This window comes from Salvelinus fontinalis, chromosome 3 (assembly GCF_029448725.1).
Source record: "Salvelinus fontinalis isolate EN_2023a chromosome 3, ASM2944872v1, whole genome shotgun sequence".
NCBI classification, from domain to species: domain Eukaryota; kingdom Metazoa; phylum Chordata; class Actinopteri; order Salmoniformes; family Salmonidae; genus Salvelinus; species Salvelinus fontinalis.
This window is the reverse complement of record NC_074667.1, coordinates 23557847-23579577: the sequence shown is the minus strand read 5'-3', so window position 1 is coordinate 23579577 and position 21731 is coordinate 23557847. Positions and strand designations below refer to the sequence as shown.

Below are 21731 nucleotides of genomic sequence, written 5' to 3'. Positions count from 1 at the left end.
CTCTCTTCATATGATCAAGTGTCACGATCGTGTGTAGGATTGACGGACCAAAACTCAGCATTTGGAAAATAAGCCATCTTCTTTTATTTTAGAAGAAGGCAAAACGAAAACAACACACTTACGAACTTAACCAAAACAATAAACGACCGTGAAGCTAATAAAACGTAGTGCACACACAGGCTACAAACGTATAACATAGACAATTACCCACATCAAACGAAAGCCTATGGCTACCTTAAATATGGCTCCCAATCAGAGACAACAGAAATCAGCTGTCTCTAATTGGGAACCCATTCAGGCAACCATAGACTCTCCTAGACAACTACGCCCAACATAGACACAGCTAGACACATACACTCAACACAAATCCATACACTACACCCAACACCCCCTTTACCATATAACCACCCAAAACCGATAAAACACAAACATTTCCCATGTCACACCCTGACCTAACTAAAATAATAAAGAAAACAAAGAATACTAAGGCCAGGGCGTGACATCAAGACCATTCGTATTGCATGCTTCATATTTTTTAATAGCACTCGAAAAACATATCTTATTTCAGTCTTTGGAAGCTAATTTTAGTTCCTCTTTGCACACTGACTGCAGATCACGATTTCATGGTGATTGGTTCAAAGTTGAGCTGTTTGCAATTTTGCCAGAGCAGAATGTTGGAGTATATTTTTTTTGTAGAAGATGTGTGAGAATTAAAGGTGGCAACAACTTTTACAGTAATCATACAAATATTTAATTGTCATATAATAAAAATCAGCTTTTCCCTCGAAGTAGATCAATCAACTTCACTGTTTTCACCGTTGGCCCACCATCTAAATAGCCTACTTGCCGATCAAGTAGGAGGAGGAGCACTGAGCTACAGCTAAGTAGGTAATGGAGTGGGCTGCAGCTATGGAACAAAATCCTGCACATGAGCAGAAATCTCTGTAACTTAAGCCACGGAACTTTTGGGTTCCAGAATATCCGGAAACGCAGCCACTCTGATAAATATATCCGTATTTTGGCTTATGGCCACATCTACAACCAACTTCTGAAATTTCTTGGGAAGAGTAATATTTAGAGAACATGATGCCATGCATGTTGTTTTCACATATGTAGCCACTCCTCCCTCTTTTTGTAATCTATCACACCTGAAGATATTGTAACCACCAATTTCAATGTCCTTATCCGAGACCGAACCATTCAGCCAAGTCTCTAAGAGAACCAGAATATCAGGGCTTGTGTCCATATTACGACTGACAACACCCATGGGAGTATGGTCATCTGTAGCAGTACAACGATAATGCTGCGATATAATGGGGGGGATTACCTGAGCGGGGCTCTGACTGTTAATGAGTCAATCTCTTAACTGACTGTTGATAAGTCAACATTGTTGTACTTTTTGTAACACTTCATTTGAAATGAAGAAATTGAATATTTTCTGAGCTAAAATACTTAGAAACTGCAAACTGCATTATGTTGTAGTAATGAACTGGCATGTTGTCAATGCATGTGCTTATATAATTCATGTGCTGTGTGATTCTCTTTCTTCCTCCAAGCATTTAAATTCTTAACATAAGCCATCCCGAAAATCGGTCTTCTCACAAAAACGTATGTAGCGTCTGAATGGTTTGACCTACAAACTAATGTGAAAAAAAGGAGATTCTCATGAACACGATGGTGTTCTTCGTTTTTCTCTACGACCCACAAGGGTCACGGGACTCATGTGAAGGTAACCGGTACGGTTAAATTTTTTTTATTGAAGAAGGAAGGTAGATTTGTGCATACCCAAAAAAGGCGTTAAATATGTTTAACAAAAAATATATAAATATTTCCTGAGCTTTCTTATATCTCATAGACAACGGACAAACGCTTCAAAACCTTGTTTCTTATGCTCATTTTTTGACTGACATATGGAATTGTTTTAAGATGGTCATACTATGGATCTTTTAGCTAGTTGATTTTGAATTTCAGGACCCCTTTAGGTATAAAAAAAAATGTATGTAGCAAAATTTGAAATTGTGTTTTTTTACATTGGATAAAAGTAGAGACTCTGAGCTACAAAATAGTATATCATACACTGCAGTTGAGGAACAATGGGAAAGTAATTCTGCTTTGAAAGTTGATAAACTTATAACCCTACTTTTGAGAAAAAGGCCCTTGAATGTTTTGGTACACCTACTGGAGAACTATTATTTATCTACATCCATTCAGCATCGTTCACACCCTCTGAAGCCTTAGCCCCACCCATCTCTTTTAGGATTCACATGTGAGGCCATGTGGTAAACACAAGCTAAATAAAATTAAATCTAGGTTTATTTTTCATATGCACAGGATACAGAAGGTGTAAATGATACAGTGAAATGGTATCAACATCAAAAACAGAAAGTGTTGAGATAAAAATATTTTGTTAATATTCAATTATTAAATTATGCTTACCCGACACACTTGTCTAAATTGATGGGTAATGTGAAGGAAATGCTCTAACCACCTCCCAGCCACATCTAGTTAAGTGGATGGATCACTATTTTCTAGACATGTACACTTGTTCATGAAATACAATAAATGACAATAATCACCCCCAGACACACCTGGCTAATTTGATGGGTCATGTAATAATCCAGCCAAAGTGGAGTCTTTTGTTGAGACGTTGCTAGCTAGCTAGCTAGCTAGCTAGTTAAACAATGAACCGGCATAATCCCGACTTATACTACTACCTATACAAACATTGTCATAGCTGTGGCATGAATCTGCAGGTACCTAAAGGTAACAAACTCGGTTCAATGTTAGCTAGCTAACATTAGGCTATAACTAGCAATGCAAATGGATTTCTGATTCAAATAAAATTACCATACAGATCATACATGTAACGTTAGCTAGCGAGCCAGCAAGCTAACATTTGCTAACTAACTTGCAATAAAAACAACTTTATGACAGAATTAGAAACACATATCGGAAAATGTAGCTAGACTCTTATGCGTATACATGGGTGAACACTTCACAGCAGACAGGAACCATTTCACTCTGTTTTGTTTGTAGCTACATTTTGTTTGTCCACTCCGGTTCACGCTGACCGTGGCGTGTGCAGAAAGTAGCCCATCACTTTTTCTGTCTGTCGATAGCTCCTGGTAAATTCAGGGCATCAATGTTGTTGAGAAAAGTAGCAAAACTTTTGTAGTTCTTGATGGCTAACGTTATATCTTTCCAAAACAGCGTGGTAGAAAGGACTGTCAACACATACTGAATAGCTCAATCAAAACCAATCAAAACTCATCTCCCGGCATGTCCAGCACATCCATTATCTCAGCCAATCATGGCTTGCTGGAAGGTTCCTCCATTTTTCCGTGGCTAAACCAACTAGGCTCGTAATTTAACAATTGTACTCGTATTTCTGGATGGAATACACGTTTGTTATTAAGGCACATGAAAGCTCACATGTTCCAGAAGGCATTTCTGCCAAAAAAACACATTTTGATAAAAAAGTCACAAATATTCAATATGGCCTTTACTACTACAGCCCAGAGAAACAAAATTAATAACATTTATAAAAGGCAAAAAATACAGTCTAAAAACAAATTATAAGAAACAAGGTTTTGAAGTGTGTCTGTCCTATATCTATGAAATATAAGAAAGCTCAGGAAATATACTGTATATATATTTTTTTAACCCATTTTCTGGGGTAGACACAAAACTACCTACATACTCCAATTAATTTTTTACAACCGGTACCGGTTACCTTCCAGCGAGTCCCGTGACAGTTGTGGGAGTCGAAGAGCAAAACGGAGAACACCATCGTGTTCGTGACAATCTCCCCTTTTTTACATTAGTTTGTAGGTCAACCATACACACATTTTCGTGAGAAAACCGATTTTTGGGATGTCTCATGGTCTGACAAACACCGCTCTAGCTCTGCCACCTGATAACGCAGAAGCAGAAGTGCGACGTCAGTGGCTGTGGAGGATTGAGATGCAACCCAATGCAAAAACAGATATCTCTAGCTTAAACTGACAGATTTTGATGGGGATTTGTTTATTATGTTACTTAGATTGACACACCGGTGAGGCAATCGACTCTAGGTGTCACGCCCTGATCTGTTTCACCTGTCCTTGTGATTGTCTCCAACCCCTCCAGGTGTCGCTTATTTTCCCCGGTGTATTTATCCCTGTATTTCCTGTCTCTCTTTGCCGGTTTTGACCCTTGCCTGTTTTCTGGACTCTGTAGCCACCTGCATGACCCTTCTGCCTGCCCTGACCTCGAGTCTGCCTTCCACACTGTACCTCCTGGACTCTGAACTGGTTTTGACCTTTTGCCTGTCCACGACCATTCTCTTGCCATCCTTTTGGATTATAATAAATATCAAAGACTCAAACCATCTGCCTCACGTGTCTGCATCTGGGTCTCGCCTTGTCACCTTATACTAGGGGGTTTTAAAGGCGGAAAATAACTGAATTGTAGGCCAATGAAGTTCTCTCTGCCAGTATTTGCATTTGATCTAGTTCATATTTCAGTTGTTAAAACCACTTTATCCACTTTAACTATCATCAGTGTATATGACATCTGAAAAAAGCTCTGACGAAGGCCAAAAGGCCAACATTGAATAAAATAAATTTTACTAGCTAGAGCAGTCTGGGAGTTTCTCTTCTCTCGCATTATTATCACATTGTTCCCATGCACCTGTAACAAGATAACTCAGATGTGCGAGTGCTTTTTAAAATTGTTTATCTGACACTTCATTTAAGTTCTGTGATTTGGGAAAATGGGAAAATTGAGAAGAGCACCACAAACCAAGCCATATCCCACCACAAAATGTTCAAAGTAAACAAAAATGGTGATGGTATGCTTTGGGCGTTCGCTGTTGCCCTTATCAATAAGCATCAGTGATGAGTCCTCCATCAGCTATAACAATTGCAGTGTTGCACAGTAAATGTTGAATAAGTACTATGGCCATCATTGAAATGCAATGATTTACAGCTGCTCTAGGGTAGCAAAAGAAGTGGTTGGCTGGCAGCAGCTGTTGCGCGCAGGGCTCAGTATTAATCTAAATCAGTTGGTGCCAAATTACCTTCAACGCAACGAGCAGGTGGATAATGAGCTGAGGCAGGGGACGGTGATCTGGAACGTGAGGGGGGTGTTCGTGCAGAAACAAGCTACTTTAGCTGGTCTTTGCTGGTCTTTTGACCGGAACGTTCTTTACCTGGCCCACCTCCATCAAGAACCTTTTTCTGCAAATATAGCCTTTGATCATTTCGAGAGTTCTCCGGTGGCAAATAATCTCGACACTCTCGTGATGACAAATGGTTTGGCTTAATTGAAGATAGTGTAGCAACAAGGTGTTCCGTTTCCGCAAGTGGTACACACTGGTTAGAGATCGCAATTGGTAGCATTGGTTAAGGTCAAGTGTTCTCAAGTACAGAACCGCTACATTTAAGCAAACTGGTTATCCCCTTGCCGGCATTGATGAGGGTGGGGATGCCAAAAGACATGAGTAGCTGCAAGAACAAATAGAGCTACAATTTATTGAGGTTGTCGACAAAGGTACAGATAGACTAGACTAAAAGTAAAAGTTAAGGAGGCATGTGAAGCTTCAGACAACTTTCATCTTTCAGTCTGTCATCTCAGACCCCAGAGATTTGACGTGTCTTGTCAAATTACATTTCAAATGTCCGACTCGTGGCCTGGGTGAATAGGTGTCTCAGAACTTTAAGGTTAATTAAGTTCTCCTTCCCACCACACATACACACACCACTCCACTCCACCCCAATGATGGGCTATTGAGATGCTGGGTAATTAAAATGAATTGACCTGTGAAATGAACGTGTCTTTCTGCAGGCTGAGACAGATCGATGAGATGGATATTCTGGTATGGATAGAGAGGGTGAAGAGACGAGGGATATTGGGGAGGTTATGGAAAGGTAGTTAACTCTCCCGTAGTCATGCTGCCAATCAATACAAAATGTACACAATTTTAGATGGATATCGCTCCATAGAATATTTTCGATATGGTGTGACCCCAGCTTCTGTAAGGTTTGCTGTAACAGTTTTATGGCTGTTTGCAGATACACACTGTACATGTTTGTTGATTTGAATGATCTACGAAAGAGACAAACTTTATTCCGGTAGGATTTGAAATTGAAAAGAGGAGCATTTACGATTTCAGTGAACTACCTGGTTATGTAACAGAATCCTTGTCGGAACAGTGTCTTGAGGGAAGAAAGACACAGGTTTCTGCCGCTTTTCCACTGAGGTTAATATTGTACTTGGACATCCATCTCTATTTCCTAACGCGATTTTATGGTCAGAGTGCAGTGTGCGAACACACACACACACACAAACTTAAATGATGTTTTACACCACAGTGAATACCTCACAGAGAGTTGGACCAGTGACATGTGCTGCCCATATGACTGATATTCTGTAGTTGTAGAATAACAAATGAACTTCCTATATTTGTTGCAGGGCCCCAACACTGCTCTCAGTCTCCCAGGTATGGGACATTGGGAAAGGACCCTGGTGGGTAGTTTAGGCTATTGGCATGTCATGCACACGGCCTTCATGGCATTGACAGATAGGCCACTCCTCTCTCTGACCCTCAGCCGGCTCTTTTCATCTACTCCTGCTGTTTTATTAGTTATCCCACTGAAGGGAGAGAGAGAGAGATAGGGAGAGAGAAGGAAACAGAGAGGGGTGGGCGAGAGGCAGAGAGGGGCAGTTTATTAACCATTACCATGACAATTATCAGGAGACAGTGTTTATATAACCGTATGCCCATGGCTTGTTGAGTGTTGGAAGGCAGAATGGATACCCCCTATCTAGGTACCCCCAAAAACAAATCAGGCTGTACAACACCTTAATTATTCAAATAGGAAACACTTGAGTAAATGAGGTATGCAAAGTATATTGAAAGCAGGTTCTAGCACACAGGTGCAGTTCCTGAGAATATTAAGCAATTAACTTTGAAAGAGGGGTCTCAAATTAGCATAGGGTGTTTAAATGGTGTGTGTGTGTGTGTGTCTCAGTCACCAGATCTCAACCCAATTGAACACTTATGGGAGATTCTGGAGCGGCATCTGAGACAGCGTTTTCCAACACAATCAACAAAACACCAAATGATGGAATTTCTTGTGGAAGAATGGTGTATAGAATTCCAGACACTTGTAGAACATATGCCAAGGCGCATTGACACTGTTCTGGCGGTTAGTGGTGGCCCAACGACATATTTAGACACTCTATGTTGCCGTTTCCTTCATGTTGGCATATGTCTCCTATGAAGATGTATTGGTTATATGTCACCTATGCAGTGCCTTCAAGGAAGTATTCACACCCCTTGATTTTTCCCACATTTTGTTGTGTTACAACCTGAATTTAAAATGGATTACATTGAGATGTTTTGTCACTGGCCTACACGCAATACCCCATAATGTCAATGTGGATTTATATTTATTTTTATAAGTTCATAAAAAATGAAAATCTGAAATGTTTTGAGTAAATATGTATTCAACTCCTTTGTTATGGCAAGCCTAAATAAGTTAATGAGTAAGAATGTGTTTAACAAGTCACATAATAAATTGTATGGGCTGTGCAATAATAATGTTTAACATGATTTTTGAACGACTGCCTCATCGCTGTACCCCACACGTACAATTGTTTGTAAAGGTTCCTCAGTCGAGCAGTGAGTTTCAAACGCAGATTCAACCACAAAGACCAGGGAGGTTTTCCAATGCCTATCAAGGAAGTGCACCTATTGGTACAGTAGATGGGTAAAAAAAAGCAGACATTGAATATTCCTTTGAGCGTGGTGAAGTTATTAATTACACTTTGGATTGTGTATCAATACACCCAGTTACTACAAAGATATAGTAAAAAGGAAGCCTGTACAAAATACAACTATTCCAAAACATGCATCCTGTTCAACAAGGCACTAAAGTAATACTGCAAAAAATGTAGCAAAGCAATTAACTCTTAGTCCTGAACACAAAGTGTTATGTTTGGGGCAAATCCAATACAACACATTACTGAGTGCCACTCTCCATATTGTCAAGCATAATGGCGACTGCATTATGTTATGGGTATACTTGTAATAGTTAAGGACTGGGGAGTTTTTGAGGATAAAAAATAAACGGAATGGAGTTAAGCGCAGGCAAAAACCTAGAGGAAAACCTGGTTCAGTCTGCTTTCCATTAGACACCAGGAGATGAATTCGCCTTTTAGCAGGACAATAACCTAAAACACAAGGCTACACTGGAGTTGCCTACCAAGAATACAATTAATGTTCCTGAGTGGGCGAGTTACAGTTTTGACTGAAATCTACTTGGAAATCTATATGAAGACCGGAAAATGGTTGTCTAGCAAGGATCAACAACCAATTTGACAGAGCTTGAATAATTTTGAAAATAATAATTGGCAAATGTTGCACAATCCAGGTGTGGAAAGCGCTTAGAGACTTACCCAGAAAGACTCAGAGCTGTAATCGCTGCCAAACGAGCTTCTAGTATTGACTCAGGGGTGTGAATACTTATGTGTTTGAGATATTTAATTTTCAATAAATGTGCAAACATTTCTCAAAACATGTTTTCACTTTGTCATTAAGGGGTATTGTGTGTAGATGGGTGAGAACAAACATTGATTTAATCCATGTTGAATTCAGGCTGGAACACAACAGAATGTTGAATGAGTCAAGGGGTGTGAATACTTTCTGAAGGCACTGGATTAGACAGCCTTATTTCAACAATGACCCTTTTAATGCAACATACCGCTTTAGGAGGCTATTCAAAAAAGTCAGTGACCTTGAAATACACTGCTAATGACTATGTCCCAGACTTCTGTTGAATGTGAAGAGCGTGAGAAACATTAACATGCATTACAAAGGCATTCATCATAAGAGCATAGGTATATCCTAGGGATATGCCCTTTAATAGCATTCTGCCGTTGCCTGCCTCCCTGGCCATAGATTTTAATGATGCTATGTGAATGCTAAGGAGTACGTATTCCATATTGGATTCTGCCATTGGATGACCTGATTACATGTAAAGCCTCAAGGGCCAGTGATATGAATTGATCCAAGCTACAAACTTAAATGTATCCCAAATGGCACCTTATTCCCTATGTAGTGCACTACTTTTGACCAAAGTCTTGTGAAAAGTTGTGCACTATGCAGGGAATAGGGTGCCATTTGGGACAAAAACTTGGAATTCAGTTTAGAATGCTGTATATCAGAGTGGTGATGAAAATATATTCACATGGTTTCATTGTTAAAGTGAATAGACGCTGTGCTAGCCTTCATAGGAATGGTTTTAGATACACTACCGTTCAAAAGTTTGGGGTCACTTAGAAATGTCCTTGATTTTGAAAGAAAAACACACTTTTTGTGCATCAAAAAAACATCAAATCAATCAGAAATACAGTGTAGACTTGGTTAATGTTGTTAATGACTATTGTATCTGGAAATGGCTGATTTTTATGTAATTTCTACATAGGTGTACAGAGGCCCATTATCAGCAACCATCACTCCTGTGTTCCAATGGCAATTTGTGTTAGCTAATCCAAGTTTATCATTTTAAAAGGCTAATTGATCATCAGAAAACCCTTTTGCAATTATGTTCGCACAGCTGAAAACTGTTGTCCTGATTAAAGAAGCAATAAAACTGGCCTTCTTTAGACTAGTTGAGTATTTGGAGAATCAGCATTTGTGTGTTCGATTACAGGCTCAAAATGGCCAGAAACAAAGTACTTTCTTCTGAAACTCGTCTATTCTTGTTCTGAGATATGAAGGCTATTCCATGTGAGAAAACTGAAGATCTCGTACAACGCTGTATTCTACTCCCTTCACAGAACAGAGCAAACTGGCTCTAACCAGAATAGAAAGAGGAGTGGGAGGCCCGGTGCACAACTGAGCAAGAGGACAAGTACATTAGAGTGTCTAGTTTGAGAAACAGACGCCTCACAAGTCCTCAACTGGCAGCTTCAATAAATAGTACCCACAAAACAACAGTCTCAACGTCAACAGTGAAGAGGCGACTCCGGGATGCTGGCCTTCTAGGCAGAGTTCCTCTGTCCAGTGTCTGTGTTCTTTTGCACATCTTAATCTTTTCTTTTTATTGGCCAGTCTGAGATATGGCTTTTTCTTTGCAACTAGAAGGCCAGCATCCCAGAGTCGCCTCTTCACTGTTCACTGCCGTTTCCAGCTACAATAGTCATTTACAACATTAACAATGTCTACACTGTATTTCTGATCAATTTGATGTTATTTTAATTGTCAAAAAAATGAAAGGAAATTTCTAAGTGACCCCAAACTTTTGAACGGTAGTGTACAGTATGTGCACAGTATATCAATGCACAAATTCAGCAGATGTAATGCCAAATGCCATCTCTTGTCACAATGTTTTCTCTCTGTAAGGTTGGGCTTATTAGTTGAAAAAAGCATATGTTTACTGAAAGGGGATACTGCATAGGCTACTGAAAGAAGGTAAATGTCCACTCATAGTGATCTACAACTTCTTTGCCTATATGTTTGAATAATGAATAATGCGTACACCCTGAAAACTGCATATTCTCATTCAATCATACTTTACAAGTATTCCAGTGTATCTGTGGACTGCAACAAGGCTTTTCAGCAGCATCTTAGATTAATTTAATACCATGTTTTGTGTGTGTGTGTGTGTGTGTGTGTGTGTGTGTGTGTGTGTGTGTGTGTGTGTGTGTGTGTGTGTGTGTGTGTGTGTGTGTGTGTGTGTGTGTGTGTGTGTGTGTGTGTGTGTGTGTGTATATGCGGGTGCCTGTGGTAGGGTGTGAAAGGTTGTTTAATAGAGGTAATCATTTCTCCCTGATGGGTGTCGACAAAGCTCCCTGCCACGGTTCCATTACTACCCTTCCCTCGCTATTATTTTCCCCACCAGCAGTTTTCAATTTAGATTGTAAAAACTAGTGGGTTCTTCTTTTAGCGTGCCAGGAAGTTTATTCGGGGACAGCTTATTTTCGCTCTGAGGAAGGTGAATTGGAATAAGTAATGCCTATTCAAGGCAATGATGCTGAAAACATTAATCTCAACTACATGTACATTAGACCAAGTATTTGGACTTCAGGTGAAAAAAGCGTCTTGATAATATAATGATTGTTACAACCGCGGGACGGTTGAGCTAACGTAGGCTAATGTGATTAACATGAGGTAAGTAACAAAAACAATTCCTAGGACATAGACATATCTGATTGGGCTGAGCAGAAAGCTTAAATTCTTGTTAATCTAACTGCACTGTCCAATTTACAGTAGCTTTTACATTGAAAGAATACCATGCTATTGTTTGAGTAGGGTGCACAATTATGAACTTGAAAATGTATTAATAAACCAATTAGACACATTTGGGCAGTCTTGATACAACATTTTGAACAGACTGCTGCCATCTATTGGCCAAAATCTAAATTGCTCCTAACCTGGAATAATACATTATGGCCTTTCTCTTGCATTTCAAAGATGATGATCTTAAACCAGATCTAATATGTTATATTCTCCTACATTAATTCCACATGTCCACAAACTTCAGTGTTTCCTTTCAAATGGTATCAAGAATATGCATTTCCTTGTTTCAGGTCCTGAGCTACAGGCAGTTAGATTTTGGTATGTCATTTTAGGTGAAAATTGAAGAAAAAAAAAGACGATCCCACAACTCAACTTCCATCAAAATACACCCATATTTGGCTGATTTCTGCAGGGTAGGATGATGAATATATTAAAGACAATAGTAGGAGGAGCCCATAGAGAACAAACAAATGATATTACCTGTAGTACTTCTGTACATCTCCGCACAGCAGTTGCAGAAGCTCGTCCACTCTACGAATAGCTTGCCCTTGCAGATATTGGTAAGAGTAAGGAAAAATCTGCAAAACATATATATGTTTTAATGGTGGGGGGCGGTTGTGTAACTGCCTCTCTTGGTTACACTACATCAGACAGAGTACAGATTAGCTTCAACGTATTGCTACAAAGAGTACCAACCTCTCTGCCTTGTTTTTCATTTCACTGTTATGGTTAAAGAAGGATCATCTAAAATTGGCCCGCAATTCTGCGTAAGAAAGCCAATGGTCCCTCAAGTAGGCTGTGACATGGCTGCTACCCAGTTAGTCCAGTTCTCTGAACTGATGTTTTCTGAAACTGTTCGTCTTGTGGAGAACAACTTACAGAAAGGTAGTACACGTTTGTTATTAAAGCACATGAAAGTTCACATCTTTCAGAAGGAATTTCTGCAAAAAAAACACATTTTTATTTTTTAAATTATGTTTACATTAAAATTCCTCTCCTGACTTGCAACATGCGCTTAATTTCCTGAAACGAGTCACATAATACAATGAAGAGCTGCACTATTAAAGGAAGCTAGGCATATGTTGCACATCGCTACTTTACAGGAGAGGCATTTGAAAAAACAACAAACATTTTTTTATTCAAAATGGGATTTTGGGCAGAAATGGCTTCTCGAACATGTGAAAGTTCATGTGCATTAATAAGAAACGTGTAAGCCATCTGTAAATACATATAACATTGTTAAATTACGAGCCTAGCTGGTGTAGCCACAGAAAAAGACAGGAACGTTTCTGCAAGCCATGATTGGCTGAGATAACGGATGGGCTGGACATGCCGAGAGATGAGTTCAGATTGGTCTGCCATGTAGCATGCTTCTGTCTATAACGTTAGCTGCTCAGTGTAGATATTCCTTGCTACTGTGGATTTTTTGAAAGATATAGTAGCCATAGAGAACTGCAAAGGTGTTGCTACTGCTCTCAACAGCATTGCTGCCCTGAATTTAGCAGGCGCTATCAACAAAGACCAGTGGGAAAAATTTGTGATGGTCCACTTTCTGGATACGATTGTGCCATTCTGACTCTGATAATGAATACGACGAGGAGGAAATCCCTGACTTAAGTATTAACATTTTCATTGAAACAGACATTGTAGAGTATTCTAATGACTGTGACGGGGAAGAAATGGCGATCAACAGTGTTATTGTCACGGAAGAAGTTGACTTAGTTTAGAAATCAGTGTAAGGCCCTTTGGAAACAGAAAATTCTGGCATTTGATTGCATCCATGATAGAGAAGGGTGGTTTTACTTAATTAAAGGGGTTCCAGTCTGCCGTGAAACATTCATCCATGAATACGGGTAAGTGTCTAGCTACATTTTCAGATATTATGTTTCTAATTTTGTCAGAAAGTCATTTTCATTGCAAGTTAAATCGTACTGTTAGCTAGCTAACGTTACGTGAATGATCTGTGTTGTAATATTATTTGTATCTCAAAAATCATTTTGGATTGCTAGTTAAAGCCTAATGTTAGCTAGCTATCTAACAATTAACCTAGATGGTTATCTTTAGCTACCTGCAGATTCATACTACAGCATTTAATTGATGGTGGCTAGCTATGACAATCCGTATGTATTTCTAGTACTAGTACTGTATGGTTGTGATCATGGTTAATTGTTTATCTATCTAGCTAGCTAGCTAGCTGCATCTCTAAACAAAAGCCTCCACTTCACCAGATGATTACATGACCCCTCAAGTTAGCCAGGTGTGTCTGGGGGTGATTATGGATGTAACTACACTACCTTACTCACTTTGTTTAGCACATAGCCTCATATGTGAATTCTTAAAGAGGTGGGTGGGGCTAAGGCTTAAGAGGGTGTGAACGATGCTGAATGGGTGTAGACAAAGAAGAGCTCTTCAACAGATGTAAACTCAGCAAAAAAAAGAAACATAATGTGTCCCTGAACAAAGGGGGGGGTCAAAACGAAAATTAACAGTCAGCATCTAGTGTGGCCACCAGCTGCATTAAGTACTGCAGTGCATCTCCTCCTCATGGACTGCACCAGATTTGCCAGTTCTTGCTATGAGATGTTACCCCACTCTTCCACCAAGGCACCTTCAAGTTCCCGGACATTTCTGAGGGGAATGGCCCTAGCCCTCACGCTCATATCCAACAGGTCCCAGACGTGCTCAATGGGATTGAGATCTGGGCTCTTCGATGGCCATGGTAGAACACTGACATTCCTGTCTTGCAGGAAATCACGCACAGAACAAGCAGTGTGGCTGGAGGCATTGTCATGCTAAAGGGTCATGTCAGGATGAGCCTGCAGGAAGAGTATCACATGAGGGTGGAGGATGTCTTCCCTGTAACGCACAGCGTTGAGATTGCCTGCAATGACAACAAGCTCAGTCCGACGATGCTGTGATACACCGCCCCAGACCATGACGGACCGTCCACCTCCAAATCGATCCCTCTCCAGAGTACAGGCCTCGGTGTAAAACTAATTCCTTTGACAATAAACGCAAATCTGACCATCACCACTGGTGAGACAAATCAGCGACTCGTCAGTGAAGAGCACTTTTTGCCAGTCCTGTCTGGGTTTGTGCCCATAGGCGACGTTGTTGCCGGTGATGTCTGGTGAGGACCTGCCTTTACAACAGGCCTACAAGCAATCAGTCCAGCCTCTCTCAGCCTATTGCGGACAGTCTGAGCACTGATGGAGGGATTGTGCTTTCCTGGTGTAACTTGGGCAGTTATTGTTGCCATCCTGTACCTGTCCCTCAGGTGTGATGTTCGGATGTACCGATCCTGTGCAGGTGTTGTTACACGTGGTCTGCCACTGCGAGGACGATTGATCAGCTGTCCGTCCTGTCTCCCTGTAGCGCTGTCTTAGGCGTCTCACAGTACGGCCATTGCAATTTATTGCCCTGGCCACATCTGCAGTCCTCATGCCTCCTTGCAGCATGCCTAAGGCACGTTCACGCAGATGAGCAGGGACCCTGGCCATCTTTTTTTTTGTTGGTGTTTTTCAGAGTCCGTAGAAAGTCCTCTTTAGTGTCCTAAGTTTTCATAACTGTGACCGTAATTGCCTACCGTCTGTAAGCTGTTATTGTCTTAACCTGTTGAGGCTAGGGGGTGCTGTTGTCACTATTTATGTAAATCGTGTAATTTTTTAAACGGCTTCCTACTAAATTCTTGATCGTACAATATGCATATTATTACTATTATTGGATAGAAAACAGTCTATAGTTTCTATAGGCGTTGGAATTTTGTCTCTGAGTGGAACAGAACTCATTCTACAGCAATTTCCCTGACATGGAGTCAGATTTCACACATTTTGGTCCCTGATCTGGAGTCAGTTTAAAGGCCACTGTTATAGCTATGAGCATACAGACACTGCTTACGTCTTCCCCTGGATGCCTTTACGTGATGACGATTTGAATGGTGTCGATTGCCCAATCACAGCCACTATAAATAAAAAAAACCTGTAGGTAGGAACTCTTTTCCAGCTGCGTCAGGCGCGCGGTGGCCACCGACCCGCACTTGTTCCAAGCATTAGTGTAGGGAGTAATATTTCTCCGGTCATGTTTCTACTCGTTATAGGAGTTAAAAACATCATAAGGTAGTTAATTTAAACCGTTTTATAGCAATTTATACCCGTTTAGTGCGATTTTGGGACATTTATTTCTGAGACACTTTGAAGCGCCGGGCAGGTTTCCTGTTCATGCCGAACGCAGTGGGCATTTCCACATGGCAAGAGGACAGCTTTCGACCAAAAGACGATTAGACCCAAGAAAGGATTCTTTGACCAAGATTCTGATGGAAGAACAGCTCAAAGTAGGAACAATTTATTATGATAAATCGTGTTTCTGTCGAAAAATGTTAATGGCTTAGGACGCCATCTTGTTTGACGTAGCTTCGCTTGGCGCAAACTGTATTGAAAAGTAAGGATAATTTAAAAAATGTAATTCCGCGATTGTATTAAGAATTAAATTGTCTATCAATCGCTGTCCACCCTGTATTTTTTTGTCAAGTTTATGAGTATTTATGTATAAGACTAGATCACTGTCTAATATGGTGCAGGACATTTTCTGACCAGCTGAGCTACTTTTGTCATTGTCTAACCATGATTTTGGTGGCTAAATATGCACATTTTCGAACAAACTGTATATGGATTGTGTAATATGATGTTACAGGAGTGTCATCGGAAGAATTCTGAGAAGGTTAGTGAAAAAATTAATATATTTTGGCGATGTTTACGTTATCGCTCTTTTTGGCTAGAATCAATGCTCTGGTAACGTTTGCATATGTGGTATGCTAATATAACGATTTATTGTGTTTTCGCTGTAAGACACTTAGAAAATCTGAAATATTGTCTGTATTCACAGGATCTGTGTCTTTCGATTAGTGTATGCTGTGTATTTTTACGAAATGTTTGATGATTAGTAATTAGGTAAACACGTTGCTCTATATATTTATTCTAGTCCATTTGTGACGGTGGGTGCAATTGTAAACTATGACATCTACCTGAAATATGCACATTTTTCGAACAAAACCTATCCTATACCATAAATATGTTATCAGACTGTCATCTGATGAGTTTTTTTCTTGGTTAGTGGCTCTCAATATCTTAGTTTAGCCGAATTGGTGATAGCTACTGGTGTTGGTGGACAAAGAAAAGATGGTGGATTATGCTAATGTGTTTAGCTAATAGATTTACATCTTTACATATTGTGTCTTCCCTGTAAAACATTTAAAAAATCTGACATGTTGGCTGGATTCACAAGATATGTGTCTTTCATTAGCTGTATTGGACTTTAATGTGTGAAAGTTAAATATCTTAAAAAAATATTTTTTTTGAATTTCGCGGCTCTGCCTTTTCAGTGGCAGCGGCACCCCAGTCCTAGACAGGTTAACGACCGGTCCACGTTCCACGACCGTTCCACGACCGTTCCACGACCGTTCCACAGGTGCATGTTCATTAATTGTTTATGGTTTATTGAACAAGCATGGGAAACTGTCACGACTTCCGCCGAGGTCGGCCCTTCTCCTTGTTAGGGTGGTGTTCGGCGGTCGACGTCGCCGGCTTTCTAGTCACCATCGATCTATTTTTCAGTTTCGTTTTGTTTTGTCTGTATTGTACACACCTGGTATCAATTCCCCCCATCATGTTCCCTATTTAACCCTCTGTCTTTCATTGATGTTTGTCCGTGATTGTTTGTACGTTAGGTGTTGTATTTGATACGTGTTCGTATTTGTTTCTTTCCATTTTATGGAATTGTGCATATTTTTGAGTAAAGACTCTGTGGTTTTCGCTCAGACCTGCGTCCTGCGTTTGACTCCAAACATTCTCCGCACACAACCCTGACAGAAACAGTGTTAACCTGTCTAGGATCAGCGTGCCGCTAGCGGCACCCCCCCCCCCCCCCCCCCACTGAAAAACCAGTGCCGCGAAATTCAAAAAAAATATTTTTTTTAAATATTTAACTTTCACACATTAAAGTCCAATACAGCTAATGAAAGACACAGATCTTGTGAATCCAGTCAACATGTCCGATTTTTAAAATGTTTTACAGGGAAGACACAATATGTAAAGATGTACATCTATTACCTAAAAACACATTAGCATAATCCACCATCTTTTATTTGTCCACCAACACCAGTAGCCATCACCAATTCGGCTAAACTAAGATATTTATAGCCCCTAACCAACAAAAAAACTCATCAGATGACAGTCTGATAACATATTTATGGTATGGGATAGGTTTTGTTAGAAAAAAGTGCATATTTCAGGTAGATGGCATAGGTTACAATTGCACCCACCGTCACAAATGGAATAGAAAAACTACTTAGAGCAACGTGTTTACCTACTTACTAATCATCAAACATTTCGTAAAAATACACAGCATACACGAATCGAAAGACACAGATCCTGTGAATACAGACAATATTTCAGATTTTCTAAGTGTCTTACAGCGAAAACACAATAAATCGTTATATTAGCATAGCACATAGCACATAGCAGCCCAGCATTGATTCTAGCCAAAGTGAGCGATAACGTCAACATCGCCAAAAATATATTAATTTTTTCACTAACCTTCTCAGAATTCTTCAGATGACACTCCTGTAACATCATATTACACAATCCATATAGAGTTTGATCGAAAACGTTTATATTTAGCCACCAAAATCATGGTTAGACAATGTGAAATGTAGCTCAGCTGGTCAGAAAATGTCCTTGCGCCACTTAGACAGTGATCTACTCTTATACATAAATACTCATAAACGTGACAAAAAAATATAGGGTGGACAGGGATTGATAGACAATTTAATTCTTAATACAATTGCGTTATTACATTTTTTAATTTATCCTTACTTTTCAATAGTTTGCGCCAAGCGAAGCTACGTCAAAAAACATGGCGTCCTAAGCCACTAAAATGTTTCGACAGAAACACGATTTATCATAATAAAAATGTCCTACTATGAGCTGTTCTTCCATCAGTATCTTGGGCAAAGGATCCTTTCTTGGGAGTAATCGTCTTTTGGTGGAAAGCTGTCCTCTTGCCATGTGGAAATGCCAACTGCGTTCGGGATGAACTGAAAAGCGTGCCCGGCTATTCACATCGTTTCAAAAATAAATGTCCCAAAATCGCACTAAACGGATATAAATTGCTATAAAACGCTTTAAATTAACTACCTTATGATGTTTTTAACTCCTATAACGAGTGAAAAGATGACCGGAGAAATATAACAGGCTAAACTAACGCTTGGAACAGGAGCGGCTCGGTGTCCTCCATGCGCGTTACGCACCAAGAAAAGACTTGCTAGCTACAGGGTTTTTTCATTTGTAGGGCCTGTGAACGCGCAATCGACCCCATTGGAATCGTCATTACGTAAAGGCATCCAGGGGAAGACGTAAGAAGTGTCCGTATAGTCATAGCAATAACAGTGCCCTTTTAACTGACTTCAGAACAGTGGCCAACATTTCTGAAATCTGACTCCATGTCAGGGAAATTGCTGTAGAATGGGCTCTGTTCCACTTAGAGACAAAATTTCAACTCCTATAGAAACTATAGACTGTTTTCTATCCAATAATAATAATAATATGCATATTGTACGATCAAGGATTTTGTGGGAAGCCGTTTCAAAAATTACCCAATTAGCATAAATAGTCTCAACAGCGCCCCCATCCTCAACAGGTTAAAACCCTTTACAATGAAGATCTGTGAAGTTTTGGGGATTTTTACGAATTATCCTTGAAAGACAGGGTCCTGAAAAAGGGATGTTTCTTTTTTTGATGAGTTTATAAAAACATACAAAGTCCATTTTCTCATAAGTGGGGTTACAAGTTTATCAACTTTCAAAGCAGAATTTTTTTCCGTTGTTCCTCAACTGCAATGTATGATGTACCATTTTGTAGTTCTGAGTCTGTTCTTTTATTCAATGTAAAAAACACCATTTCAAATTTTCCAACATTAGACTTGAAAGTGGTCGATCACACTTGGAGAACTTTTACATATTGTCCCGCGTATTTTACCGATGGACTCTAGCTAGCCCCATAGTGATATCCAAATTTAATCCAAATTTATCACGGGCATTGTGATTGGGTCTACCACGTGCAGATGCACACCAAATTGATGATTACTTGTGTGCTGCCAGCTGTGGCATGTGAAGACATCATACTATGAAATACCACATATTGAATCATGTAGTAACCATTTTCTCAAAAGTGAATTTACAAGTTTATCAACTTTCAAAGCAGAATCACTTTCCCATTGCTCCTCAAAAATGCAGTGTATGATATCCAATTTTGTAGCTCTGAGTCTCTACTTTTTATCCAATGTAAAAACCACAATTTCCAATTTTGCTAGTCACAAATGAAAATCTGAAATGTCTTGAGTCAATAAAAATTGTACCCCTTTGTTATTGTCACTGGTGTAGAGAATACTAGGCAGGAGGCAGTCACAGGTTTAGGACTACTGAATTTATTTAAGCACCATAGATCAAAGCGGAATAAATATAAAGAACTCAGGAAATAGGAGGAGAGATTCCTCTCAGGAAAACAAGTAACATTTACAATGACCGACAAAGACAAATGGCAGAGGGAGTATATATACGTTGATGAGTGAAAGGCGTTTGCCAGCAATAGGTTCGGCAGCAGCTAGAAAGCCGACGATACCGGACGTCTGAGCTAGACAGGAGGGGGAGCCAAAGCGAAGGCTGGTGTGACAGTTATGGCAAGTTCAGGATTCAGGATATGTTCTTTGATAGCTTCAGAGAATAACATCAACATATATACTGACACGGTGACTGAGATTATCAGGAAGTGTATAGGAGATGTTGTTCCCACTGTGACTATTAAAACCTACCCTAACCAGAAACCGTGGATAGATGGCAGAATTTGCACAAAACTGAAAGCACGAACCACCACATTTAACCATGGCAAGGTGACTGAGAATATGGCAGAATATAAACAGTGTAGTTATTCCCTCCGCAATGCAATCAAACAGGCAAAATGTCAGCATAGAAACAAAGTGGAGTCATAATTCAACGGCTCAGACACGAGATGTATGTGGCAGGATCTACAGACAATCACGGACTACAAAAGGAAAAACAGCCACGTCTTGCTTCCGGAAAAGCTAAACACCTTCTTCGCACTCTTTGAGGATAACACAGCGCCACCGAAGCGGCCCGCTGCCAAGGACTGTGGGCTCTTCTTCTCCGTGGCCGACGTGAGTAAGACATTTAAGCATGTTAACCCTCGCAAGGCTGCCGGCCCAGTTGGCATCCCTAGCCGCGTCCTCAGAGAATGTGCAGACCAGCTAGCTGGTGTGTTTACGGACATATTCAATTTCTCCCTATCCCAGTCTGCTGTCCCCACATGTTTCAAGATGACCACCATTTGTCCTGTTCCCAAGAAAGCAAAGGTAACTGAACTAAATGACTGTCGCCCTGTAGCACTCACTTCTGTCATCATGAAGTGCTTTGAGAGACTAGTCAAGGATCATATCACCTCTAACATACCTGTCACCCTAGACCCACTTCAATTTGCTTACCGCCCCAATAGATCCACAGATGCAATCCCCATCAGACTGGGCACTTCCCTATTCCATCTGGACTCTGGACAAGAGGAATACCTATGTAAGAATGCTGTTCATTGACTATAGTTCAGCATTCAACACCATAGTACCCTCCAAGCTCATCCTCAAGCTCGAGGCCCTGCGTCTGAACCCCGCCCTGTGAAACTGGGTCCTGAAATTCCTGACGGGCCGCCCCCCAGATGGTGAATATAGGAAACAACACCTCCACTTCATTGATCCTAAACACTGGGGCCCCACAAGGGTGCGTGCTCAGCTCCCTCCTGTACTCCCTGCTCACCCAAGACTGTGTGGCCAAGCACGCCTCCAATTCAATCATCAAGTTTACAGATGATCCAACAGTAGTAGTCTTGATTACCAACAATGACGAGACAGCCTACAGGGAGGAGGTGAGGGCTCTGGGAGTGTGGTGCCAGGAAAATAACCTCTCACTCAACGTCAACAAAACAAACAAGATGATCATGGACTTCAAGAAAGAGCAGAGGGCGCACCCCCATTCCCACATCAACGGGACCACAGTGTAGAAGGTGGAAAGCTTCAAGTTCTTCGGACTACACATCACTGACAAACTGAAATGGTCCACCCACACAGACAGTGTGGTGAAGAGGGTGCAACAGAGCCTCTTCAACCTCAGGAGGATGAAGAAATTTGGCTTGGCACCTAAAGCCTTCACAAACTTTACAGATGCACAATTAAGAGCATCCGATCATGCTGTATCACCGCTTGTTACGGCAACTGCACCGTATGCAACCACAGGGCTCTTCAGAGTGGTGCGGTCTGTGCAACACATCACCGGGGGCAAACTACCTGCCCTCCAGGACACCTACAGCACCCAATGTCACAGGAAGGCCAA

The 21731-nt window shown here is 40.6% G+C and overlaps 1 protein-coding gene across 8 annotated transcripts in view; it reads right to left on the bottom strand.

The window, feature by feature from the left end:
- Window positions 1-21731, bottom strand: part of LOC129841357 (uncharacterized) — a 54035-nt gene that overhangs the window by 7286 nt on the left and 25018 nt on the right. For all 8 annotated transcript variants that reach the window (XM_055909625.1, XM_055909598.1, XM_055909638.1 and 5 more), the window contains one exon: window positions 11768-11865. In XM_055909625.1, the coding sequence (XP_055765600.1) occupies window positions 11768-11865 (98 nt within the window). The remainder of the gene's footprint in view (window positions 1-11767; window positions 11866-21731) is intronic.